At 49.7% G+C, this 27,879-nt stretch overlaps 1 protein-coding gene across 1 annotated transcript; it reads right to left on the reverse strand.

The window, feature by feature from the left end:
- Positions 1–24: 24 nt before the first annotated feature.
- On the reverse strand, positions 25–27,879 carry LOC146036541 (beta-1,4-galactosyltransferase galt-1-like). Its single transcript, XM_083160518.1, has 2 exons — positions 27,709–27,879; positions 25–1,640 (listed from the first exon to the last, which is right to left on the reverse strand). The coding sequence occupies exon 2, from the start codon at positions 1,586–1,588 to the stop codon at positions 227–229; it is 1,362 nt and encodes a 453-aa protein (XP_083016644.1). The 5' UTR covers positions 1,589–1,640; positions 27,709–27,879; the 3' UTR covers positions 25–226.

The raw sequence follows: 27,879 nt of genomic DNA on the forward strand, positions 1-27,879 counted from the left end.
GTGTAGCTGTATATTTACTGAGAAACACCATTAGCAACAGAAGACTTTATATCATGAATATTGTCTGTGTAGGGTCTGGAGCCACTTAGCAAACGCAGAGGGCATTAAGTAATCAATATCCAGCGATTATCCAGTTACTGCGAAGTGTCTGGCGCACAGTCCCAACAGTAAGGCAGCATAATTAGAAATCATTTAAGTGCAAACAAAAAGGAAATCCTATTGGTTCCTATTTTTTCCTCCTTTTGCTGGGACTGACATGTTTTGCTCTATATAAAACCCTGTTAACTCTTTTCACCAGAGCGGTTTCATATTTAGACAAGATGGTGTCTGCTATTAGAAAGTCCCTCTGTAGGTCTTTCTGTTTGGGTTCTCTATAGTGACAAAGTTTAGCAATATCACTGGGGACCTGGTATTGCTCCCCTGTAAAATCCAATGGTACATGGACTGAGGCCTTCACAACACGTCTGGGATTCACAATCATCTTCGTGGGATTAATTTCAAATGGCTGGTTGGGCTCGCGGTAGATGTGCTGCAGTATATTAAGTCCTGGGACTGAGGCCCATCCTACGGGGGTTAGAGGATTGTTCTTGTCCTCAAGAGTTGTTGGGAAGACGTGGTTTTCAAAGATAAAGATGTCCGTGGTCGGGTCCATACTTAAGATATAGTCCAACATTTCAGGCCAGTCCTTGTGTCTGACGGGTAAAATCAATTCGTCTATGTCATTGAGGGCTATATATCTGCTCTTGAACATGTGGCGGTATAAGCAATCATTCAACGCGGCGGTCTGGCCAAAGTAGTGAAGGTCTCCAGGATGGTCTGGGTAATGCCAACCCATCGAAACATTTAAGTACGAGGTAATGGGCCACGGAATCAGGTCTAGAAATTTCACCTGGGTGTAATAGGCCAGAACCTTCTCCATAACCGGACTGGAGTCCGTGTGATAGATGACCACCTTCTCGGCCCCCAGCAATTTGTACATCTCCATAGATTGGATAAACTGCAAGACATTGCTGTATGATCCAAACATCGCGGAAACGCAAACGAGAAACTCATGTTGGAACCTCGCGGGAACGTTGACTGGCTGCTCAGTGTTGTGGATTTTTAAGTAGGCCGGCCCGGATCCATCCACCTGCCGCACGGACACAAACTCTGGGACCGCCTCATCTTCCAGGTTGCAGAGAAGGTCTGTAGTACCGTAAGGAAAATCAAAGTGGTCAGTGTGAACCTGAAACTCCACAACAACAGTGTTATTAGTGCCTGATAAACAGAAGTCACACAGCAATATGTCTGGTTCATATCGATTGGTTATCCCCAGGATACGGATGGTCCTGCTAGACCGCAAGTCCAGGTAAGCCGCTATGAGGTAGGTTTTGCTGTTCTTGACTCTGACAATGGTGTCCTGGGTAATGTTGTGGACGCAAATGGACTCTTCTGTGTCTGCGGACCTGAGAAATGGGAAGGTAAAGGTTCCATCGGGTAAGGCAATTTTCACTAACACCACAATGTAGAGCACATAAAGAACTGTGAATGTCGAGAAAACGAGAAAGAACAGTTTGCAAAGTTTCTTGAAAGTTGTACATGGATTCATCCCTGACGGGCAGACACGCTCTATCTTCTCTGTGCCATTGAGGAGCTTCGGTCTAAGGACAAGAAAAGAAAATGTTTCAGTACTACAATACGAGTATTTTAATAAAACATACCATCCCATACATCAGCTACAACTATCTATGTTTTTGCCAGCAAGCCCACTCCCACACACAATTAGACGGAGCCAGGGTCCGTGCTTGGTTTTACGGAACACCCCTACATTATAAGGGGACAGTGGTCTCACAAAGAAGGGAAATGGTCATGACAATAATAATTCAAATTATGCCACACTGAAGCACAACCTTATTCACATTACACCACATCTAGTGCCTGATTCATGTTACATCACATGGTGCCTCTTATTCACGTTACAACACACAGTAGTGCTTCTTATACATGTTTTGTCACTCAGCAGTGCTGCTTAATCATGTTACTTCTCTCAGTAGTGTCCCTTATACAAGTTACATGACACAGTACTATCTCTTATAACTGTTATGCAACAAAATAGTGTTCCCTTATACATAATTCCCTCAGTAGCAGTGAATCTTTTGCTCATAATGCCCACAGCAGTAGTATCCTTTACACAAAATGGCCACAATAGTAATGCCCCTTACACATAATGCCCACAATGTGCTGCTTATACACATAGGGCCTAATTCAGGTTGGCATAGTAAGCAGCTAAATATGCTGCTTACCAAGTGCTGAAACGCCGCCTGGCCAAATGCTCCCCCCCCCCCACTCCACTACCCCCGCCAAATTCCCTTGGTACTATGCGAGGGGATGTGTTCGCTATAACATCCCCTCGCATGTGGCCTCTAGCATGAGAAATTATCCGATGGTCACCGACCATCAGGGTCGGCGGGAGAGAGCGAGAGCAGGGGGAATGAGACTGGAGAAAGCAGGGTGAGAGGGACTGGAGAAAGCAGGGTGAGTGGGACCGGAGGGAGCAGGGTGAGTAGGACCGGAGGGAGCAGGGTGAGTGGGACTGGAGGGAGCAGGGTGAGTGGGACTGGAGAGAGCAGGGTGAGTGGGACTGGAGAGAGCAGGGTGAATGGGACTGGAGAGAGCAGGGTGAGTGGGACTGGAGGGAGCAGGGTGAGTGGGACTGGAGAGAGCAGGGTGAGTGGGACTGGAGAGAGCAGGGTGAATGGGACTGGAGAGAGCAGGGTGAGTGGGACGGGAGGGATAAGGGTGAGTGGGACGGGAGGGGGCAGGGTGAGTGGGACTGGAGGGAGCAGGTTGAGTGGGACTGGAGGGAGCAGGTTGAGTGGGACTGGAGGGAGCAGGTTGAGTGGGACTGGAGGGAGCAGGGTGAGTGGGACTGGAGAGAGCAGGGTGAGTGGGACTGGAGAGAGCAGGGTGAATGGGACTGGAGAGAGCAGGGTGAGTGGGACGGGAGGGATAAGGGTGAGTGGGACGGGAGGGGGCAGGGTGAGTGGGACTGGAGGGAGCAGGGTGAGTGGGACTGGAGGGAGCAGGGTGAGTGGGACTGGAGGGAGCAGGGTGAGTGGGAATGGAGGAAGCAGGGTGATTGGGAATGGAGGAAGCAGGGTGAGTGGGAATGGAGGGAGCAGGGTGATTGGGACTGGAGGGAGTAGGATGAGTGGGACTGAAGGGAGCAGGGTGAGTGGGACTGGAGAAAGCAGGGTGAGTGGGACCGGAGAGAGAAGGGTAAGTGAGACTGGAGGGAGCAGGGTGAGTGGGACTGGAGGGAGCAGGGTGAGTGGGACTGGAGAGAGCAGGGTGAGTGGGACTGGAGAGAGCAGGGTGAATGGGACTGGAGAGAGCAGGGTGAATGGGACTGGAGAGAGCAGGGTGAGTGGGACGGGAGGGATAAGGGTGAGTGGGACGGGAGGGGGCAGGGTGAGTGGGACTGGAGAGAGCAGGGTGAGTGGGACCGGAGGGAGCAGGGTGAGTGGGACTGGAGGGAGCAGGGTGAGTGGGACTGGAGGGAGCAGGGTGAGTGGGAATGGAGGGAGCAGGGTGAGTGGGAATGGAGGGAGCAGGGTGAGTGGGACTGGAGGGAGTAGGATGAGTGGGACCGGAGAAAGCAGGGTGAGTGGGACCGGAGAGAGAAGGGTGAGTGAGACTGGAGGGAGCAGGGTGAGTGGGACTGGAGGGAGCAGGGTGAGTGGGACTGGAGAAAGCAGGGTGAGTGGGACCGGAGGAATCCTGTAGAGCAGGATTGTGATTTTCCAAAGGATCCTACTGTGCTCTGCCCAAGCCCCAGTTTAACCTGCTTAAACCAGGATCCTGATCTCTTGTCTTGGACAGCGCTGACAATGATTCATGGCTCCTGTTGGGCTGGCCTAGTTCCATGCTAGTGATCAAATCTTCTAGTTATCTAGATATGAAAGGCTAAATACACCTCACCTCTGAGGTGAAGTACCACCAGGAACCACTAGAGGCCACTCGACAGACCAAAATTACTCCTTAACAGAAAATGAAAGCAAACTTGCTGGATAATGGACAGAGGGAGCTGTGAAGACAGAGATTGAAGGTAGGAGCAGATAGGGACTAATGGTTACTGGACCCCAGCAAGTTACCTCAGAATGACCAACACGTGGTCAGCAGATCACACATGCTTGGCAGCATTGCAGAGGCACAAAACAGAAGTGAAGTGGCCGCTAATTCGATCACTTAGGGGCACATTTATCATGATCACATTTATAATGCGATCTGGGCGGAATATTACCGCCCAGGATCGCATTGTAAAATGCGATCATTTCGCCCCCATGTATCATCTGCGAAGCCCTGACCCGGAAGCCGGGGGGTCTGCGCATGTGCGGTTATGTGCTGACCCCCCCATGACCCCGCTGACCGCACTGCCCGAGCGTCAGTGCGATATGTAGCCATAGGCTACAACGGGCTATCGCCACATTAGAATGGCAATAGCCCAGGGCTGCGATGCCGGGCTGCCCGATGTTGATACATCGGGCAGCTTCGCATCCCCCATAGAAACCTATGGGGGCAAATATTGCTTGATAAATGGGCCCCTTAATGTCTAAAACAGTTGCAGAGAGGAGCGCTGTTCCGAGTCCCTGCCCTGAATGTGTTTTTATATATATAATTATTATTATTATTATTATAATTTTATTTATAAGGCGCCACAAGTGTTTCGCAGCGCCGTACAAAGGAACAATACAGGGAAACAAAACTTGGCATAACATTGAATAAATAACAAAAATACAGTACAAATAAAGAGCGCCACAGATCAATACACATTACAGCTTGGATATAAGTAGTGAGGACTCAATCAACATACAACTAGAGGCTTGAGGCCAATGATGGAGAGGAGTATGCAGACGAAGATGGTCACTGAGTGTTGGAGTAAAGGAGAGCTGTGAGTGAAATGTGAAGAGAAGTGGGCTTTGACAACAGGAGGGAAGAGGGCCCTACTCGGAGGAGCTTACAATCTAGTAGGAAGGGGAGACAGACAGATTACAAGAGGTGCAAGCGAGGGGGTGGTGGTTAGATAGCAGGATGTAAACAGGAAACAGTATAATGAGGCAGTGAGTGACAGGGGAGGCAGAGAATGAAGTAGTAGGAAACATGCCAGGCAGTAAATGACAGAGAGAAGCAAAGGGTGGCAGTGGGAAAAAGGTTGAGACCGAGAGTGACTAGGGAGAGGCAGAGGGTGACTAGGGGATGGCAGAAAGACAGAGGGCAGGGGATGATGGGGGTGGCAGTGTGAGATAGGTTTGAGGTTGTGGCTGCATGGAAATATAGAGGGCGAAACAGAGGGTAACAAGGATAGCAAAAGAAGATGGTAAAGGCAGAGGGCATCAGAGAATGGAAGGGGTGATATAGGATAGCAGAGAGTCACAGGAAGGAAGTGAGTAATGGAGGATGGCAAGGGGTGACAGGCGGAGGCAGAGGACGACTAGGGAGAGGAAGTGGTTGATTAACTAATTAATTAATGTGTTTTCTCCACACCCTACACTGTGTGCTCATGTGTTACCCCCTCCAGCCACATACCATAAAGTCTGTGCTCCTGCTCCCCTGCTGCTGCTTCCCATAACCCCGACTCCAATATGTAACACGACAGTTAGGAGCACATTGGCTGATGTTCTTTTTCTCTCCACTGTATCCTCCGCCAAGCATTTATACATCTCCTCCTGAGTCCGGTTGTACTTTCCAGTGTCTCAGTCATTCCGAACCCTTGGAGGTGCCAGCTAACAGCAAAAGACCTAATCGGCCCATTATTCCACCACCCCCGCAGTCCCATACCCCCCCCCCATTGCTGCTCAGTGCCAGTTTTCCTGACGTTACATTACTTTTATTGCACTTTGAACCATTACTTTGCAGGACAGTGATGGTATAATATACAGCATCTGCTAAAGTACATTTCCCTGGCTGTGCAATACTGCCAGTGTGTGGTACAGCTACGTACATATATCGGGTCCCCCTCCTGGTCCCCCAGAAAGAGGGGCAACCCTCCTGCAAAACCGCCTGGCTCCCGCGACCCCCCCTCGGCAGGGGGGTCCGCGGGTCAAATGACGCAAATAGCGCCATTTTAGCCCCGCCCACTGCAGTGCAATGCCATAAAAAACGGCATTGCACGTCGGGGGGGGGGGGGGCATGACTAAAACGGTGCTATTGCTCTGGCCATGCCCCCAACAAGTAGCCACCCGTGTGGCTCTGACCCCCCGAGCTGGCTGCTCTCTCCCGGAAAGGGAAGCCAGAAAGTCGGTAAGTATGCCATTTATTCATGGTTTGGTTATGCAGGCCTTCCCAGGGCAAAGCTTTATATTACTGCACAGCTTACATGGAGGCAATACTGCGGGCAGACATTTCCCATTGCTGAAACGCACCCAGCACTCTGCTGTTATCAGAGGCGTAGCTACCGTAAGGCAGCCACCGCAGCTGCTTGGGGGAGCAGGCGCCAGCGGGGCGCCCCCGGTGCCCGGGCACTCTGGTCAGACCCCCCCTTACCCCTCCGCATGCCGCCGCATTCAGTCCGGCACCGCAGATAGCCTCCGGGCTCCGTCTCCTGCAGTAATGAAAAATGACACGACAAAATGGCTGCCCCCTAATAGCAGACAGTTTTTAAGGATGCTAGAGGAGGCCGCCGCCTCCTCTAACATCCCTAAAAAAACTGTCTGCTGTACGGGGGCAGCCATTTTGTCGTGTCATTTTTCATTTCTGCAGGAGACGGAGCCCGGAGGCTATCTGCGGTGCCGGACTGAATGCGGGGCCGGCGGCGGCGGTGGCATGCGGAGGGGTAAGGTAATTTTTTGGCGGGGGGGCGCCACAATATTAGTTACGCCTCTGGCTGTTATGTTACTTACAATATGTAGGGAAGGACTTCGTGCTGGGAGACTGGCCATTGCTGGAAATCAGGGACAACAATCCATACACTGCTTTGTGATAAATACGAGGCTGCATGAAAGGTTTCCATGCAACGTTGTGGCCTGGCGAGTGAGTTGCCCGCATTTACAGCAAGCCCCTGCAGGTGCAGAGGACACGATACAGACCTGAAGCAAATGAGCCCTAAATTGCACGTGTAACATATGACTTAAACTGCTGCAAGTTTTGGCATATAATTATTGCCAGATATGTGAAGGACGGAACCTGTAACTGAAGGGTTGTTCTCCCATAAGCCAGAAGGGCGTGGTGACGCAATTGCCAGCTATAGAGAAGTCTGCATGCATATACGTGACAGTATTCACTGATACTCAGAAGGCTGATGTCAGAAAGGGGGCGGGGCAGAGTGGCAGCATTCTTTGGGCACTTGGAGCTGACGCTGCCTCCTCCCTATAGGGTGAACGGGACCCGGGTCGCTCGAGACGGGTTACTCGTTCACTCTGCACTCTTCTTTTAAACCGGGTCAGAATGCCAGGATGCTGGGCCCGGGTAATTTCACAAGGACCTTTCACACTGCACGTCAACCCGGCAACAACTCAGTTTGGACCCGGGTTATTTGTGTGATGTGAAAGGGGTATGACAAACCTTTACCTACGTGATTTTATGCACATCGATGCAATGCTCCACCGGCACCTGGAACTGGCCCAACAGCCTAACAGGAAAAATCGGGTTAGAACAACTTGTATTGTGTTCCTCTATACTCAGGCGCAGGGGCTCTCGGACTGGACAATACATACCCATCCGCTTATTTTAATATCCTGTCCCAAATGCATTTAAAATACTTTTCCCCTCCGTGTAGTGTTAGAAAACGCGTCTCACTTGGATGATAGTTTGGGATTTCCTGCCAATGTCTTAAAAAACAAATTGAACGGACACAGAAAAAAACTGGCTGGAGAAACTGCCAGCACTATGTACAAAGGGCCCTATTCAGACCAGATTGCTGGGCTGCGGGTGTTCGAAGCCCAGCTGAAGTTTAATGCTATCCCACAGCACCGGCGAACGCATAATTCTCCCCACCCACCCATGTGTAGAGCTGCAAATGGATCTGTGCGCATACACATCCGTATGCATGGGGCCGCACAGAGGAGCAATCATTTGATGGTTACTTACTATCGAAGGATTTCTTCTCCTCTGCCCAGCGCAAAACCTGGAGTGTGTTATGGCTTATGCGGATTCCCGGGCACTGCATGGTGCACATTGCATACTGTAAGGCAGATCCCCGGGACAAACATCCAGCACAATTATAACATACATGGTAACATCCATGTATAAATGTGCTTAGCGATCCCCCCTTGCAGCCGCCGCGGGAATTCATTCAAAATAGTCTTAATGAAGGTAGAGTATTTAAATTCAAATTTAATAATCCTACAAAGTCCGAAAAATATAGTTCTGCTTTTATGAGTCATACATTTTAGAGTCGGAATTCAATGTTTCGAGTGAATCGGAGAAAACGGCCTTGAATTGTTGAAGAATATTCGTGATTTCAACAATCCACGGCCATTTCCGATAAATCAGATACGACTTTAAAAAAGTCGTATCTGATTGCCTCAATGCTGTCGATAATGGTAGCATTGAAAAGATGAGTGCGGATATTTCCCCCGTCGGGACTAAATATCCCACTTAGGCCCTTATTCTGATTGAGTCGGATGGCTGCGTGTTCGGTCGGCCGGCCGATGTACTGTGTTTGGCCATGTGCAGAGGCGTTTCTGCGCATGTGCGAGTGCTGCGCACGTCGCAATATGGCGTGAATTCTGTACAGAAAACGATCGGTCGGAACAATCCGAGCGGGCCAAACAAGGGCTGTTTGGGCTCATTAACATATGTGTACGCCCTGCGTTTCATGGGCGTTCCCATGAAAACGCTGGGCGTATGTATGGTAATCCGGCCGTGACGCACTTGTGGGGGGCGGACAGCTGACATAACCGGATCCCAGCTGCCCGCCCATATCCCTGCTTTCGAGAAATGTCAGAGTGGTCTGGAGCACTCGGGGCTGTCTGACCACTCGGTCCATCTTTCGATGGTCGGTGACCATCGGAGTATGGGGGAGGTTCCCACAGATGAGGTAGTTGTTCACATAAAACATCCACTCGTGGTCCGTTCGCTCTGCGTCTTACCGCATCCGGACGGTGCGAGCGATCCGTACGGTAGGCGGGGCTAAGAACACTTGGTGGCCGTCCGAAAATACGCATCCGTCAGAGTCAACTAGAATAAGGGCTTTAGTGGCTTTCAGATGGAACTGCTCAAGCATACGACTGTTTACGCGGAAACATAAAGGAACCAATACAGCACAGCGGGATGGAACGTGGACTGACATGATGTATAACTTGGTAAACCAGGAGTTAATATTGTGATGCACGCCGGAAGGCTTTTGTGATGGATTTGTGGTGCACAAGTAATTATGGGAATGTGAGATGTCACATGGGAGAGTCGGAGTAGAAGTTGGGAAATCGATAACTTAGGTTCTCTGATTCGCACATGTACACAAATGCATTCACAGCTGTGAATTTCTACTGAGCTGCCCATCGGTAGCTGACATCAGCGCTCGCCCTGAATTTGTCCATCTCCGGCCAGGATAAAAGTCAGTTTAGATGGGATGTGGTCATTTGGTCTACTGCATTATGGTCGACAGTCATTAGGTCGAATCCATTAGGTCGACATGCTAAAAGGTCGACATGACTCTAGGTCGACATGGGAAAAGGTCGACATGATTCTAGTTCGAAAGGTCATTAGTTCGACAGGTCATTAGTTCGACAAGGTCATTAGTTCGACATTGTCTATGTCGACATTCACAAGGTCGACATGGAGTTTTTCACTGTTTTTTGAGCCAACATGTGCCGACAGGCGGTATTTCATGCCCTACCATCCACTAGGGCGTGGTGGGAGAATAAAATAGTGTGCCGAGCGTAGCGAGGCACCGTGCCCGACGCATAGCGAGCGCAGCGAGCGATGCGAGGGGATGCAGTGCACTTTAAACTGTGTCCATGTCGACTGTGTTGACATTCAGGTAAAAAAACAGTGAAAAACCCAATGTCGACCTTGTGAAAGTCGACATAGACAATGTCGAACTAATGACCTTGTCGAACTAATGACCTGTCGAACTAATGACCTTTCGACCTAGAATCATGTTGACCTTTTCCCATGTCGACCTAGAATCCTGTCGACCTTTTAGCATGTCGACCTAATGGATTCGACCTAATGACTTTCGACCATAATGCAATAGACCAAATGATCCCAACCCGTTTAGATTGATTTTTATCAACAAAGGGGAAAAAAAGTATTTGATGGTGAGTGACCATCAAATTATTCTTCTCCTGTGCAGCCGCATGCGAGTGGAGGTGTAAGTGCAGACCTCCACTCGCATGTTAATGCGGGGATTCGCGTGGCAGGGCATTCTGTGACGTAACATTTACCTGCTTACTAGGCTGTGAGTATACGCAGCCGAGCGAACAGATAAGAATCAGGCCCATAGTAACATACGCAGATCTCTAAATTTTCCCGGATGGGATTTGGGGCGGGATGTACTAAGGGGAAAATGCGGTAAAGCCCCCGTTTTACCGCATTTTCCTATGTACTAAAACCCCGCCGCCACATTACCGCATAGTAGGGTATCGCCACCTTTGGGTAGCGATACCCTATAGAAGCCTATGTAGTGTTCCCTCTAAGCTTCTTTTGCAGGGTGCCGCACCCTGCCCATTTTTAAAACCTCAAAATGCACCCTGCCCTTTTTGTGTGTGGCACTGTGCACCCTTAGGCTGCCCCCCATGCGCTGACATGCCGCTGAGAACTTTTGGGGTGTGCCATCATGTGTAATGGGCATTATGGTGTGTGGTATAGTGTGTAAGAGGCATTACAGTGTATGCCATAATGTGCAATTGTCATTCTAACAGAATATGTAATATGCATAGCAGAGTCTGACCATGTTTAATGGGCATTATCCTAGTGCTGTGTGCAATTTTTTATATGTTTTTTTGTTTGTTTTTGTTTCTAATATAAATTTCTAATATAAAATGTGCCCTTCCGATTGAAAAAAGTGCCCTGCCCCGTGGTCAGCACCATGCCCTAAAAAAATCCTAGAGTGAACACTACCTATGTGCTTCTTTTTGCCGCCCACCGCCTCTGCCGCAAACCCGCCGACCCCCCTCTCCCCCTCCTTCTGGCTTACCTTAATCCAGGCCCTTCTGGACCCGGAAGGTAAACCCTTCCTCCCCCTAGTAACGCAGCTGGACATCCTTCTGGCTGCAGGGGGAAGAGGAGGTGGCAGGGAGGTGACGGAGACCCCCCGCACACCACAGTACAGTACATATGCCACATTGTTAGTACATATGCGCTAGCATCGCAGCCGCCGGGGTGGCGATGTAATGCATCCCACCCTTGATCTTATGTAGTACAAATGAATTTCCCTAAAGCAGAGAGGTTAGGGTTCCCCCACCCCAAACACAGTAATCAACACAATCAATGAGACCATATTAGATTTATTTTTATGGAGAGGTCTTGAAGAAAATTTGTTCTAACTACGGTGATTGGTCTCCAAAGTTCGTTACTTTTTGGTCTTTCAAAACCAATCAATGTAAAGCAGATGATACAATTTCAGACCGATACAACATACTACATTTATACTGCAGTATATGATTCATAAGCACAGTAACAACTATTTGGGCCTATTTTCTACAGAAAAGTTTTCCTAACAGTAGTTGTAACATCTAGCTACATCTTGTTATCACTACTGGCAACAACATCTTCATATTAAGTATTATGCATTTACAATACATCCAAAGTTAGAAGCACTGAAATAGGTGAAGAGCTATGGGCCTAATTCAGACCTGATTGCTGCTGAGCAAAAATTACCAATATCCTTAACATCGAATGATTTTTCCACTGGCTACCACCCATCGCCACATAGCCCTGGTATTACTCGTCGGCTGCACCGAATACAGGAACATTCGGCCTGGAGCTAACACACACCCTCCCCTACAATGCTTGGGTGCACCTGCAGTTTCCATGACACTCCTGTTGGTTTTTGGGCACCCCCTACATTTTTCCTAACACTCCCATGAAACAGACAGTTACCACCCCCAGATGTCAGCTTGCTGTCAATCACATTGCAAGCAGTTAGCGAAGGAAAAAGGTTGCAGGATTTCTTCGGTAACGAGTGTATTTTCCAATACAAATGATGTCTCTTTTTTGCTTTTATTATGTCTTTTCCTCACTGTGGCGAGGGCTGTTCTTCCTATAGCCTGCACGGATTATCTTTCTCCCTTAGGATAGAAGTTTATTTGATGGGGAAAACATCCTGCTTTAGTTATTGTGCTGGGTATTTGTCATATGTTCCATGCTCTTCACAGCCACATTTGGGCCCTTATTCTGATCGGTGCGGCCGGATCCGAATATGCGGCCAGGATGTGCGTGCGAAACCCCGCCTTCCATACGGATCGCCAACTCCGTCCGTACGCGGTAAGAAGCTGGCCGAACGGACCGCACGTGTATTTTTCACGGAATACGCCTCCTCCATCTCAGGGAACCTCCCCCATCATTCGATGGTCGCAGACCATCGAATGCAGGACCGAGTGGTCCACCAGCTCCCGCAACCTCAGACCACACGAACATTTTTCCGTGCAAAAGCCGGGATCTGGGCGGGCAGCTGACATCCGGCGATGTCATATGTCCGCCCCTACACGTGCGTCACGGCCGCATTACCATACGTACGCCCAGCGTTTGCATGGGAACGCCCATGAAACGCGGGGCGTATGCATATGGTAATGAGCCCAAATAGCCCTTCACGCCCCTCTCCACAGTGTTCACATTTCATGCGGGATTTGGCCGTACGCCCCGCTCGCACATGCGCAGAGACGCCTCTGCACATGCGCAGACACAAAACATCGGCGGCACGAACGCACGCGGATATTACCGCACCAACCAGAATAAGGGCCTTGGTGCCAACAAGTGAGTACAAAAGTGGCACTATGGGCAGATGGACCAAACCATGCTGCACTGCAGGTGGGGCAGATGTAACTAAAATCTAAATTGCAGTGAAAGAATAAAGCAGCCAAAATTTGGGTCCCGGATGACTGCCCGACAGTCAGGATTCCGACATCAGGATACTGACCATCAGGATCCCCCCTGTTGGGCTGCCCCAAAATTTACCCTGCACAGAAACAAAATAACTCCCCCATATCTAACTCTCTCTCTCTCTCTGCACATGTTACATCTGCCTCACCTGAGGTGCAGCATGGTTTTGTCCACCTGCAAACACTGCAGCCAGGCCCCATGTGCGGTGTCTGTGAGGAGGGTGTGGTAAGGTGCAGATTACTGACCTGTTCCCAGCAGTATCTGTCCCTATCAGACAGGCTTTTCAGCACCACACATCTGTAGACAGCGACTCTGAATGGAGATCCCTCTCCAGGGATTAACCCTGCAAGCAGCCACACTATGAAGGAGAGGTGAAATGGTGTGAAACACAAAATGGGGGAAATTTACTAAGATGGGAGTTCTATTTCAGATGGGATGTTGCTATTGGCAACCAATCAGATTATATTTATTATCTTCTAGGAGGTGCTAAATAAATAAGTCAATTCTGATTGGTTGCCCATATTGTTGCATCCCATGTGAAATAGAACACCCATCTTAGAAAATTTCCCTCACACATCTCTTGTGGGCTCAGCCTTTCAGTCATTTACCTCAGCCAGGCCTAATGGCCTAATGGCTTTCTATAGTAAGCTCTCATGCTTTCCAGACAACAGCACTTGTCATTTCCTCTGCATCTCAGAGCCATCCTTCTGGCTGAGCCTTTACTGCTAGTAACTTCAGCCTCTGCTGCAGGGGCAACTGCTTAATTATGGGTTGCAATGGGGCAGGACTCTCTCCTCGCTGTGTCAATGTTTTAACGCTGGTCCCTGGTTGGGGCTATGTAGAGGGCGGGTAAGAATCATTGGATAGACAGCAACTAGGTCGACATGGGGTTAGGTCAGCAGCTTCATTAGGTTGACATGGAGAAGGTCGACAGTCAGGGCTGCCACTAGGAATTTTGGGGCCCGGGATTGATTTCCAGTCCAGGGCCCTCCCCCCACCCTATCTCCCCCCCCTTCCTTCACTTACCGCCCGACTCCTGCTGCAGGTCCCAAAGCACAGGCTTCTTCAATGCAGGACGCCGGCAGCCAATTAAAATGCAGCATCGGCTGGTAAGCCAATCAGAGCTCGTGTACCAGCAGATGCTCCGATTGGCTAATGGCACACAAGCTCTGATTGGCTGGTGCAGAATTTTAATTGGCCTGCCGGTATCCTGCATTGAAGAAGCAGGCAGCACAGCAGAGGCAGTTGGGAAGAGGGGGGTTTGCGGTGGGAAAAATTAGCTGCCCAGGTCCTTCCAGAGGCCAGGGCCCAGGACCGCTGTACCCACAGCACCCCCCTATTGGCGGCCCTGTCAACAGTCAAAAGTCCCACATGGTGCTTAATGCCCAGAATGACTATAAATACATCAAATAGAAGTAGAGGACCATTAACTCCCGTCTTTGTACAAGTAAAGCCCCAAACACACTAGTTGATATGGTTCACAATATTGAGTGTGTACACGCCCTGCCGCTAATGATGCGAAACCTACGTAGACAATTCCCGGGACAAAAATATTATCAGCAGAAAAGTAATACACCGAGATTTATTCTTTAAAGGCTTTTTGGACAAAACAGGGTGGTGAAAAGGCGCCCACATTTATCAGCCCGGCTGTTTCTGGATGGCTCAGTGCTTTTATTCACTAGAAGCAAATCAATCTGGGCTGCAAGAGAGAAATGCACAACACGGCAGATAAATGCGATGACAATGGCACAGGAGCGGCTCCTGGCCGGCTTCCCTCTGTCCTTTCGAACTGCTCCCCGATCCTGACACAAGGCCAAACTAGCCGAATACCAGCACAGCGCTGAGCACTGTCATTGTTTAGATTTTTTGTTTTTACCTCCCCCCTTTGTCAGAGCATCTTTGCTTATGAGGGGGAAGTGTCTGGATGCTGGTGACGGGATGTGGTCCCTAGGGCGACAATCACTGGGTCAATACATGAAAAAGGTCAACATTGCAGCCTCTTGCACTGAGACACCGCCGGCAACACGCCCATGACACGCCCACTGACTGCTCCATTTGCATGTGCACTGCTAGCAACCTCCCAGGAACGCCCATACCTTTCCGCTACCTCTCTGATACCGTCTGCATCTAACAGCACATGTGTGCCTTCGCTCAGGGGCAGATGTACTAAGCGTTGGTGATAGATACAGTGGATCCTCTAAACAACCAGCTCCTAAATGTTATTTTTCAAATATAACCTGTAATGTGGCAGTTGGGGGCTGGTTGGCTGGTGATTTGGGGACTATTTACTAAGCATTGGGGTGGGATAAATCAAGCAGCATCCCACCGCTTACTGCGTGCACACCGGCCTTTATTAACTCTGTCTGCAGCAAGAAAATCTCGAAGCACAGTTTTGCATTGAGAATGGTCCTTTTTGATTCTAGGTTTAAAACCCAGAGTCCTATATGCGCATGTATCACATGATTCGCACGCTGCGGGGGGGGGGGGGGGGGGTGCAGGGAGGGATTTGATCAACAAATGTGATGCAGGAAATGCCGGCAGCGCAGAGGCCCCTGCTACTCCCATTCATTGTCTCAGACACAAATAAGTCCATCATAACTGTCAGCGGTGTACCTTGGCAATGGATCCGTCATTCACTAATTAGCCAGTTCTTCCTGTCTGGCAGTCGTTGAGGGGACAGTTCCTGACTTTCCCCTCCAGGACAAGCAGTGCAGTATGGAGCATTGATCACAGGAGGTGGCCTGCATCCTGACTCCTCATTCCAATGTATACTACAGCTGTGCGTACTTGTAGTTCTTCTAAAATGACCAGAACATTTCCAGATCCTAGGACTTCCTGGCAGCCAAAGTTCTGATAGGGAATGCTGAGATTTGTAGTTCCCTAACAATTGGTTACCATCAGCATCGGACAGGCAAAATGACGGATCGTACAACATATAAACGGTACGTAGAAACAGGACAGGTACAAGAGAGGTCAGCAGGCCCATAAGAGCTTACACTCTAGAACAGATCTGGCAAGATGGTAGAAGTCTCCCATTGCCTTGGAGATGAACCACGTTGTGTCACTTCCAGTTCCATCTGCAGTGTCATCAGCGTCACCTCATGCTTTTGTCCGACCAGCAATCCACTAAGAGCTACTTGCGCTACCCTCATATATCAGCGATCATCTGTCCCGCGCTGACACGGGTAGTGGAAGCAGTGTTATTAATCCTACAGGTGTTAGCGGGAACCCCAGAGACAGAGAGGCCAGATTCACACATAGGGACCCGATTCCTGACCGCACACTACTCCTACGCTATTCATTAATATAAGGACATGCATACCGCTCATGTCCACTCCACTTGTCAGGACTGTGGATATTTTAAATTGAGTGGAGGGGGTTACTCATAAATGAAAAGTCTAATCAAGGGAACTGCTGCTCTAGAGGGAATGAGCAATAGGAACTGGTGGACCACCCAGACTGCTGCTCTAGAGGGAATGAGCAATAGGAACTGGTGGACCACAAAGACTGCTGGTCTGGAGAGAATGAGTAATAGGAACTGGTAGGCCACCCAGACTGCTGGTCTGGAGAGAATGAGCAATAGGAACTGGTGGACCACCCAGACTGCTGCTCTGGAGAGAATGAGCAATAGGAACTGGTGGACCACCCAGACTGCTGGTCTGGAGAGAATGAGCAATAGGAACTGGTGGACCACCCAGACTGCTGCTCTAGAGGGAATGAGCAATAGGAACTGGTGGACCATCCAGACTGCTGCTCTGGAGAGAATGAGCAATAGGAACTGGTGGACCACCCAGACTGCTGCTCTGGAGAGAATGAGCAATAGGAACTGGTGGACCACCCAGACTGCTGGTCTGGAGAGAGACCACCCAGACAGAGGAGCAGGACCACAATTACTGGGGCGCATGCTCCAAGTGTTGGATGTTATACCCGTACGTGAATGTAGGAGGAGGAGACGGAGTTGATCCAAATTACTGCCTTTCCCCAGGTGATGGAAATCCTTGCTTTAGCCTGGGAGGATTAACCAGTGGAGGTAACATAGCAGAGAGGTCAGTTTTGAGAGATGCAAGAGATGAAGATCGTTCTCACTGTATTATTTAGGAAGAGGATGTAAATGGGAAATGAAGGCCAAGGAGATGGCCAGACCGCAGAAAGCTGAAATAGCCAAGGTGGGAAATAGCGAAAGACTGAAGAAGGGTATTGGTTATGGCGACAAGACAGCACAAGGAACTGGATAGATGGAGCAAAGAAGGGTCATAGAGGACATCAAAGCAATCGGCTCAGGATCCTGTGTGATGCTGGCAGGGGGAAGATGATGTGTGTTGAGTTTGGGCAGTGGCCCGACATCTGGGTGGTTGAGGGGTTGTTGGACCAAAGGTATGAAAGAGAAAGGGAGAAGTTGGGGGAGGGAAATTTGTAAACCATCTGCATAGTGGTGGTGGTAGAGGAGGCCACAGCATCTTCTCGTTCTCTGGAGAAGAGGTATGACGGTAGAAAAGCAGAGGTACAAAAACAGGGTTGTAAAGGACCACATGGTAGTAGTGGAGAGGGGTCTGTGCAAACTGCATGGTCACTAAAAGTTCAGTTAGGAGAAATATACTAAACAATGGAGAGTAATAATGTGGAGAGAGATAAAGCACTAACCAAGCAGCTCATAACAGCCATTTTACAAAAACACAGCCTGTAACATGACAGTTAGAATCATATTGGCTGGTACTTTATCAAACTCCACTTTATCCCACTCCAAGTCTTAGTAAATCTTTCCCTTAGAGCATTATGTACTAAAGCCGAAAATACGGCCAAAACTCCAAAAAAACTGTTTTTTTTTCCAGAGATCAAATATTCTCTGTAAAGCGCTGCGGAATATGTGTGCGCTATATAAGAAACTGTTACTAAATAAATATGTCCTGTCTCAGGACAGCTCCTGCTTCTAGGGGTGCAGGAAACACGCTCCCTATACTGGCAAACCAACATCGAAAACAACAGTGTCTGAATGAGTGCAGGAAAAAAGAAATCTCGCCTTACAAAAATAGAAGGGTCACCGTTCCCAGCGAGGAGACCCCCATTCACACTTCCTCCTGCATGCTCTCACACATACCAGACAATGACTACCGCAGATCCCATGAAATACAGAGGAGGGGGCGTAACCCTTCGGGGGGGGGGACAGATAAGCATTCACAGAATAACATGCAGGGGATAAGTGGAGTCAGGACTCACAACTTGCAATATCCATATAAAAGGGGGCTGGTATAAATACATTAGCATATACTCTGTTACAATATAACCTACGTGGTTAGCAGTGATGTCACAAGACTTGTAATATAACGGTTTGGACTCACTGAAATGTTTGTATCTAATGCAGGGTTGCCTACCCTCCCAGAATTCCCGGCAAGGTGGGCAATCCTCCCGCATTCAAGGTACAGTGAACACATTCGATTTACTGGATGGAATTCGCTATTTCCTTGCCTGTACAGTCTATTTTCCTTTACGATATAGAGAAAACGGGAGCGCGCTCCGAGTCGAATGCAGTTTGAAAGCGTCTTAAAAACCATTTGATTTCGATTAGATTTTGCTTCTAGGGGCGGGATGCTATATAGCAGAAATGCGGTAAAAACCCCGTTTTCGGGGTTTCTACCGCATCTCTATATGCTATATGGCGCCTCCGCAGTGTCAGCGCTGCGGAGGGAATCGCCAGCTAAAGCTGGCGAATCCCTGCAGAAGCCTATGGGCTTCTTACCGCAGCGCTGTTTGAGGGATCCGTCACGGCCGGCGCCGGGGTCTGCGCATGCGCAGATGGACTCCCGGGTCACAGACCCGGAAGTCCAGCGCCGGCACCGCATCGCAAGGGACAGCTCTTACCGCAAGAGCTGTCCCTTGCATGAATAACGGCATATGTTATAGCATATGCCGTTATTAAAAATGCGGTAGCCAGCGATAATGGGCGCGGATGTTACAACATCCCGCCCTATAAGTGAAATCGAATCGAAAACCTGTCAACATCGAAGCGGGTGTACACCCCTATACACTGGTTTGAATTTGGAAACAAATACACAATTTACGACATTAACATGAGCAACTTCTGAATGTAATTGGGTCCACGGCTAACGCAGCGTGACTCGGATCATGAAAGGCTGCAGGGGTAAAGCAGTGATCGTTACAGTAGGATATGACTATGAAGGACGCACAAGGTCACTGTCCCCCAGTACAGACGGAAGCAGCATAGATTAAACATGGTCACCGTATGTATCGGTGTGTATGTTATTCTCATCTGTACCGATACATTATTTATTGTAGAAGTGATAATAAAATGCAAACTGGCATAAAATCTCGTCCTCGCACCGCTCAGTCAGGCCCGGGATCACCGGCTTTGACAAAGCTACACGGAATACACTGTGACTTCTTTACAAAGCAGCGGGATTCCAGTGCTAAAATAACATGCTTTACACTCATTGCAGCAGATTTACTAAGCCTTGGAGAGTGATAGAGTGAGGAGAGGTAATCTAACAGCCATCTAGCTCACATAACTGTCATTTTTCAAAAACAGTATGAAAGCGGCAGTTACAAGTTGATTGGCTGGTACTTTACCTGCGGTCCAGCTATGCCCATAGTGGAGGTGGAATGTCCGTATAGTAGAGAGGGCATGTGTGCAGATTCTGGGTGGTCCCCCTCCTCTCCAAGGTTGCGTAGAATCTGATCTCTGGCGTATTGGCAGGTCTTTGGAAACATGGCGCCCACCATGTTCCGGAGACTAATTTCCCTACTGCACCTGCATGCAGTGTTCCCTCTAAGCTGTGCGCGTGTGCGCGCGCACACAACTCGCCAAGCATGCGCACAGACATTACAACAGAGCGCACAAAGCAGCAGTGGTCCCCTTTTTGCAGTTGTGGACTAAATTAATGTATGTTTCACCCAATAACTACATTGTGTGCTGTGTTTTGAATGTTTAAATGTTTTGATAGTTTAATATCACGTTGTTTTCCAGTTATATATAGAAGTGACGCACAAAAATAAAAATCTCCTTCCAAAGTTGCACAGCCAAAATCTTTTGCCGCACGCAGCCTTCGTAAAATTAGAGGGAACATTGCCTGCATGGCGGCCATTTTGCCCCAGATTCAGTGCCCTATGTGGGACTCACCCAAAGGGGAGAGAAATAATTTGATGGTTGGGCCGGTGTCCACCCCCCTACCTCCCTTGAGTACAACAGGCCACTGATATCTATTTAATATACAGAGGCCTGATTCGGCCCCAAAATCTCCTGCCATCCATCTTACATTAACATCTCATCATAATTCTTCCGTGGTTTTACCAGTTATTCCTCTGCCTCATGCCGGCCGCTGGATCCAGCTGCACCACACTGGGAGCTTTCACTGAGCTATGGAAGTTTCACGCTGCCTGGATCATGCCACACGAGCTTATAAAACGCAAACAAACTTCATAATGTAAGAAATAAAAAAAAAAGTCGTTAAAAAAAAAAAAGGTAAAATGAAGTTAAGCAGAACCAGGAGGGTTAATGGTTACCGTGCCGTGCTGGAATTATAACCTCTGGGAACATTTGCTTGTTAACTATAAACCTGACTCTGGGGATAAAGTGCCTAAAACCGACCTCTCACAAGAAATAATTTACATGTTCAAAAAACAAAACAAAAAAACTGTGACTCAGAATGAGATACCCGATACCCATGTGTCCCGATACACCCATGTGTCCTGATACACTTATAATGTTTGTGTAACTGTATCCTGATGGTTCACAGATAAGTATGGGTAGGGATGGCCATCGATCATCGATAATTTAAAATCATTGATGGTTTGTGGCCGATGTCGAATACTTTTGCCATCGATGTGGGAGTACCAGATGGTTTACCTACATCGATGGCAAAGGAGGAGCGATGTTTCCTATTTTTTTTTTTTTCAAGGTGCCGGGACACGGAGCATAGCCTCCGCCCCCCCCCCCGTAAGTCCCGTCCCTGTGTTCTGATTGGCCCACGGCCATTCAGTCAAATATAATGGATGACCATCGATAGCTAAAACTATCAATGGTTATCCATCAAATAGTTTGCCACTATCAATGGCTGGGTGCAGAATTGCCATCGATTACAACCTTCGATGGCGTCTGCACCGGCCATCCCTAAGTATGGGTCAATGCCTGTGTGCGCGTGTACATGTGGTAAGGAATATAGGGCCTTATTCAGATCTGATCGCAGTACAAATGTGTTTGGAAAATGGGCAAAATCATGTGCACTGCAGGTGGGGCAGATGTAACATGTATAGAGAGTTAGATTTGTGTGAGTTATTTTGTTTCTGTGCAGGGTAAATACTGGCTGCATCATTTTTACACTGCAATTTAGATTTCAGTTTCAGCACACCCCACCCAAATTTAACTTTCTCTGCACATGTTACATCTGCCCCACCTGCAGCACCTGGTTTTGCCCATTTTCCAAACAAATTTGTACTGAGATCAGATCTGAATAAGGCCCATAGATTGTAAGCTCCACTGGGGCAGGGACTGGTGTGACTGTTCAAATATTCTCTGTACAGCGCTGCGGAATATGTGTGTGCTATATAAGAAACTGTTAATTAATAATAAATAAGGTTGACAGGGTTCTAAGGTTGACAATGGGAAGGTGGACATTCAAAAGGGTCTACATGAGTTTTCACAGTTTTTGTCCCAAATTTCGACATAGGCACCGCCTGAGTTTACCGTGTCCCCTTGCATGGCTTGCTGCACACTATGTTATTCTCCCGCCACGCCGTAGTGGATGGTAGGGTATGAAATACCACCCGTCGGCACATGTCGGCTCAAAAACAAATGTGAAAAACTAATATCGACCTTTTCACTGTCGACATTCCCACTGTCTACCTAATGCTTGTGTCAACCTTCCTACCCTGTCAACCCATTTCATAAGCCCTGTCGACCTTCAGTGGTCAATCTAATGTATGTTGACCTTTCATACAGTCGACCTAGTGACCCATCTTCATTAAGAACAAAAAGCATTATTTGGTACTCTTTACCTAGAAGGGCGCCCACGATTTTGATCGTGGGCATCGTTAGTAAAAAAAAATCGCGTCGGTCGCATCGGATACGACCAAAAAATCGCATGCGATGCGACCGACGCGATGCCCCGATTTCCCATAGGGAACAATGTTAAATGTCCCAATGGACCCGATTTTCCTGTTCAATGTCTCAATTGACCCGATTTTCCATAGGAAACAATGTTAAATGGGCCACAGAGGCCAAATAGGCACCCTAAAGTGTGAAATGGCCCCCACAATTGTTAACGCCACCCCACGATCAACGAGAACCCGAAGCGTGGCGAGCGCAGCGAGCCCGCGAGGGGCGGCGGTACGCGTCGTACGACCTTTTCATACCCCCACTATCCACGTCGGCGTGGAGTTGAGAATAGAAAGCGTGGCGAGCGCAGCGAGCCCCGCGAGGGGACGCGGACAGCTGTGAAGCCCGCGAGGGGACGCGTATACCTGTGAAGGTGTCCGCGTCCCCTCGCGGGGCTCGCTGCGCTCGCCACACTTTCTATTCTCAACTCCACGCCGACGTGGATAGTGGGGGTATGAAAAGGTCGTAGGACGCGTACCGCCGCCCCTTGCGGGCTCGCTGCGCTCACCACGCTTCGGGTTGACATTGATCGTGGGGTGGCGTTAACAATCGGTGTGGCCATTTCACACTTCAGGGTGCCTATTTGGCCTCTGTGGCCCATTTAACATTGTATCCTATGGAAAAATCGGGTCAATTGAGACATTGAACAGGAAAATCGGGTCAATTGGGACATTTAACATTGTTCCCTATGGGAAATCGCGGGCATCGCGTCGGTCGCATCGCATGCGATTTTTTAGTGCATGCGATGCCCGCGATGGCCGCGATGGGGGCCCTTCTAGGTAAAGAGTACCCATTATTTTAATAAAAGCAATGAATTGTATAAAATATACCTTTTCGCAGTCGGGTGGGATCACTTTTGTTGCCGTCGCTGAGAAATGTACCAATCCACAAGTGAAGGAGAAGGTAATGGAGATTTATGGGACAGAAGTGCGGAAAAGGCTCCGTTCCCTGTATCCCGCGTAGCACTGGCAGCGGCTCGTGCTAAAACATTTTCCTAGCTCCTGAAAGTGTTTTGACTTAAAACAACGTGTAACTCGTATGGCCAAAAATGCTGTTTATTCCTGGCAGAGTGAGTCTGGCCAGCCACTCTGTACGGGCGTGATGGAAAAATAATCATACATATATTATACTGGGTAGTGAGAAGACAGCACTAAGGGCCTTATTCTAGTTCATTCTTTCTGACAAAATCCTTCTTAGATGGACAACACCATGTGCACTGCAGGTGGGGCATATGTTACTTGTGCAGAGAGAATTAGATTTGGGTGGGGTTTTACTTCAAAGTGAGATCTATATTGCAGTTTAAAAATAAAGCAGCCAGTATTTACCCTGAGCAGAAACAAAATAACTCACCCAAATCTAATTCTCTCTACACGTTACATCTGCCCCACCGCAGTGCACATGGTTTTGTCCATCTAAGAAGGATTTTGTCAGAAAGAGTGAACTAGAATAAGACCCTAAGGGAGGACATGGGGAGACATACACAGTGACATGACTATTAAAGAAAGAGGGAATCAGTGTTTTGGATAAACGCCTCTCAGAGACTTGAAAGGTTGACAGTCAAAAGTTTGACATGGGGTTTTTCACTGTTTTTTGAGCCGACATCTGCCGACAGGCGGTATTTTATGCCCTACCATCCACTAGGGCGTAGCGGGAGAATATAATAGTGTGCCGAGCGGAGCGAGGCACCGTGCCCGAAGCATTGCAAGCGAACCGAGTGATGCAAGGGTATGTGGTGCACTTCAAACTGTGTCCATGTCGACTGTGTTGACATTGGGTCAAAAAACTGTGAAAAACCCCATGTCTACCTTTTGACTGTAGACCTAATGCTTGTGTCGACCAGATGTCCTGTCAACCTAGACCCATGTTGACCTTGACCCATGTTGACCTTGCTGCCCATGTCGACATGAGTTTTTCACTATTCTTTTCAGTGTTCTGTACTTTTTCATGCTTTCCCCTAAATGTGGACAGTACAGTGTGCAGAGTGCAGCTATAGGGTACTAATTAGGATTCCACGTGCTTAGGTGTCGACATTGACAACAAAAAAAAACCCTGAACAACTCATGTTGAACTTTTTTAGGTGTCAACGTTTTGCCTTTGACGATCTTAAGCTTTTGTTGACTTAGTGCATGTCGATCTTTTGTTAATGGACTAGTGCATGTTGACCTTTTGCAGTTGACCTAGACATTCTCTGTGAGGTAATCCTCCCCCTTCCTGCTGTCCTGAAGCGCAAATGAAGGAATTAGCCAGTGTTGCCAACAAAGAGGTTCTGCGGCAGTTCTTCACCAGAAGTGTGACCGGTTCTAGGTGCCAATGACAGAGCCTGCTGGTGGCAGTGATACCCTACTGCTGCTGGGGGTACCAAGGTGGTGCACGATTGGCAAATGGCTGCTATAGCCAAGTAGTGCCAGCAGGTAAAGTTACGGAAAGCCCATAGTTACTGGTAACGCATCAGGGTGACGGATCACACCGGTCACTCCACTCACACGTATCCCACTCACAATGACTGTGGTGCTGGGGGGTTACTCCATTAGCCCCCATTACCCCCTAACCCCAGTTCTCAGGTTTGTAATCTACTAATAAGGATGGCAATCTGGCTGAGAGTCTGCAAGCTTCCTGTGTGTCAGTGAGGCGAGATCCTTCAGCAAAAATGTCTGTTACCCTTCCTGTGGAGGAAAGGGTTCTGCTGCCTGCTAAAAATACTACACTCTGCACAGCTCACATGTACACCAACGGAGAGGAACATTCTTAGTGCTCGCTTAACTTAATGTTATTGTCTTATAGGGTGAATCTTCATATCAGCTGCATTCAATCAAAGCAGCATCCTATACAGTAGCGCTGTACAAACTGCACAGCCAACGTATGAGACTTCTTCTGCCATGATCAAACACAGGAAGGAAGAGTATTCTGTCATAGAGTCTCTCAGATCATCGATGGCGCGACCGATGTGCACCTGACGGTGCATCTTTGTATCTTTCTGCTGCATCAGCGGTTCAGAGAAGCTGATGGTGGACGGTAGAAATGAAAATCCTGGGATTTAGTGGGAAAAAATGCCAGGTTTTCACTCCCGGGATTACAGCCTCAAACCCTGGGATTTTGGTATATAAATGTGCATGCATGAGGTTAGAGATCACGCTGCGCAGCCATGCACTTGTCCTCCCGCTTAAGAACCGATTCACAGCAGTTCCCAGCATGGCATGGCGTCCAGTGGCCAATCGAGGGACTGAGAGTATTGCAATCCCTATTCCCAGTATTGAAAAAATGACCTGGGATTGGCCTCCCCAGTGGGCGGCTCAGTACTGTGGATCCGGCATTCGAATATTGGGCCAGATGCACTTAGTTTCAAAGTGATAAAATGGAGAGTGATAAACAGACAGCCAATCAGCTCCTACCTGACATGTTTCAAACGCAGTCTGTGACATGGCAGGTAGGAGCTGATTGGCTGGCTGTTTAGCACTCTCCATTTTATCACTTTTGAAGCTTAGTGCATCTGGCCTATTGTCGTGAAAACACAGCGTATGGAATGGTCGCTACGGGGTTTGCACCTCTGAATCAGGCTCATAGATACTATAAATAGGCAATACCCCAATGCATCCCAGAATTGCCCCATAAAAGCTATGATTGAAGCCCCCCACCTGTTGTCTTGCCCAGGCACCTGAGTGCAGACCCCACCTGCTGCACCCCCCCCCCCATACACCTGAGTGCAGACCCCACCTGCTGCACCCCCCCATACACCTGAGTGCAGACCCCACCTGCTGCATAGCCCAGACACCTGAGTGCAGACCCCACCTGCTGCATCGCCCATACACCTGAGTGCAGACCCCACCTGCTGCATAGCCCAGACACCTGAGTGCAGACCCCACCTGCTGCACCCCCCATACACCTGAGTGCAGACCCCACCTGCTGCACCCCCCATACACCTGAGTGCAGACCCCACCTGCTGCACCCCCCAAACACATGAGTGCAGACCCCACCTGCTGCACCGCCCATACACCTTAGTGCAGACCCCACCTGCTGCATAGCCCAGACACCTGAGTGCAGACCCCACCTGCTGCACCCCCCATACACCTGAGTGCAGACCCCACCTGCTGCATCGCCCATACACCTGAGTGCAGACCCCACCTGCTGCACCCCCCATACACCTGAGTGCAGACCCCACCTGCTGCACCCCCCATACACCTGAGTGCAGACCCCACCTGCTGCACCCCCCATACACATGAGTGCAGACCCCACCTGCTGCATCGCCCAGACGCCTGAGTGCAGACCCCACCTGCTGCACCCCCCATACACCTGAGTGCAGACCCCACCTGCTGCATCGCCCAGACACCTTAGTGCAGACCCCACCTGCTGCACCCCTCCCGATACACCTGAGTGCAGACCCCACCTGCTGCACCCCCCCCCATACACCTGAGTGCAGACCCCACCTGCTGCATCGCCCAGACGCCTGAGTGCAGACCCCACCTGCTGTATCACCAAGACACCTGAGTGCAGACCCCACCTGCTGCGTCACCCAGACACCTGAGCGCAGACCCCGCCTGCTGCATCACCCAGACACCTGAGTGCAGACCCCACCTGCTGCATCTCCCTGACACTTGGGTGCAGACCCACCTGCTGCACCCCCCCCCCCCTCCATACACCTGAGTGCAGACCCCACCTGCTTCACCCCCCAGACACCTGCGTGCAGACCCACCTGCTGCATCGCCCAGACACCTGAGTGCAGACCCCACCTGCTGCACAACCCAGTGCACGTTAAGTGCCCTGAATGCAGCCCCGACCCCCTAGGCTCACTCTTGAGTGCAGTCTTCCACTTAAAGGACCCTCAGATTCCAGAATGCAGCCTCTACACACACTGCTCGGTGCAGACCCCCAACCTGCAAACCCAGTTATACACCTGAGAATGTCCCTCCACACTCACCCTGCCCTGAATGCAGACCCCAGCACTCACCCTGCCCTGAGTGCAGACCCCAGCACTCACCCTGCCCTGATTGCAGAACTCAAAACTCACCCTGCCCTGAGTGCAGACCCCCAACACTCACCCTGCCCTGAGTGCAGACCCCAACACTCACCCTGCCCTGAGTGCAGACCCCCAACACTCATCCTGCCCTGATTGCAGAACCCAACACTTACCCTGCCCTGATTGCAGAACCCAACACTCACCCTGCCCTGAGTGCAGACCCCCAACACTCACCCTGCCCTGAGTGCAGACCCCAGCACTCACCCTGCCCTGAGTGCAGACCCCAGCACTCACCCTGCCCTGAGTGCAGACCCCAGCACTCACCCTGCCCTGAGTGCAGACCCCCAACACTCACCCTGACCTGATTGCAGAGCCCAACACTCATCCTGCCCTGAGTGCAGACCCCCAACACTCACCCTGCCCTGAGTGCAGACCCCCAACACTCACCCTGCCCTGAGTGCAGACCCCCCAACACTCACCCTGCCCTGAGTGCAGACCCCCAACACTCACCCTGCCCTGAGTGCAGACCCCCCAACACTCACCCTGCCCTGAGTGCAGACCCCCAACACTCACCCTGCCCTGATTGCAGAGCCCAACGGCCCCCCATGTAACAGCCGCAGCCAGCACTGACCTGGGTGCAGCGGGGACAGGACACTGGATGCAGCGATCTCTCCGGCAGATACTCAGCGAATGATCATCTCTGATTCTCTGCTCATCGGTCTCCCCCTCCCCGCACTCAGCAGACTCCGCCCGGGGAGGAATCCCGGAGGATGCATATGGGGGCGGCCAGGGGACAGTAGGG

The sequence above is a fragment of the Crinia signifera genome, chromosome 9 (assembly GCF_055691185.1).
Source record: "Crinia signifera chromosome 9, ASM5569118v1, whole genome shotgun sequence".
NCBI lineage: Eukaryota > Metazoa > Chordata > Amphibia > Anura > Myobatrachidae > Crinia > Crinia signifera.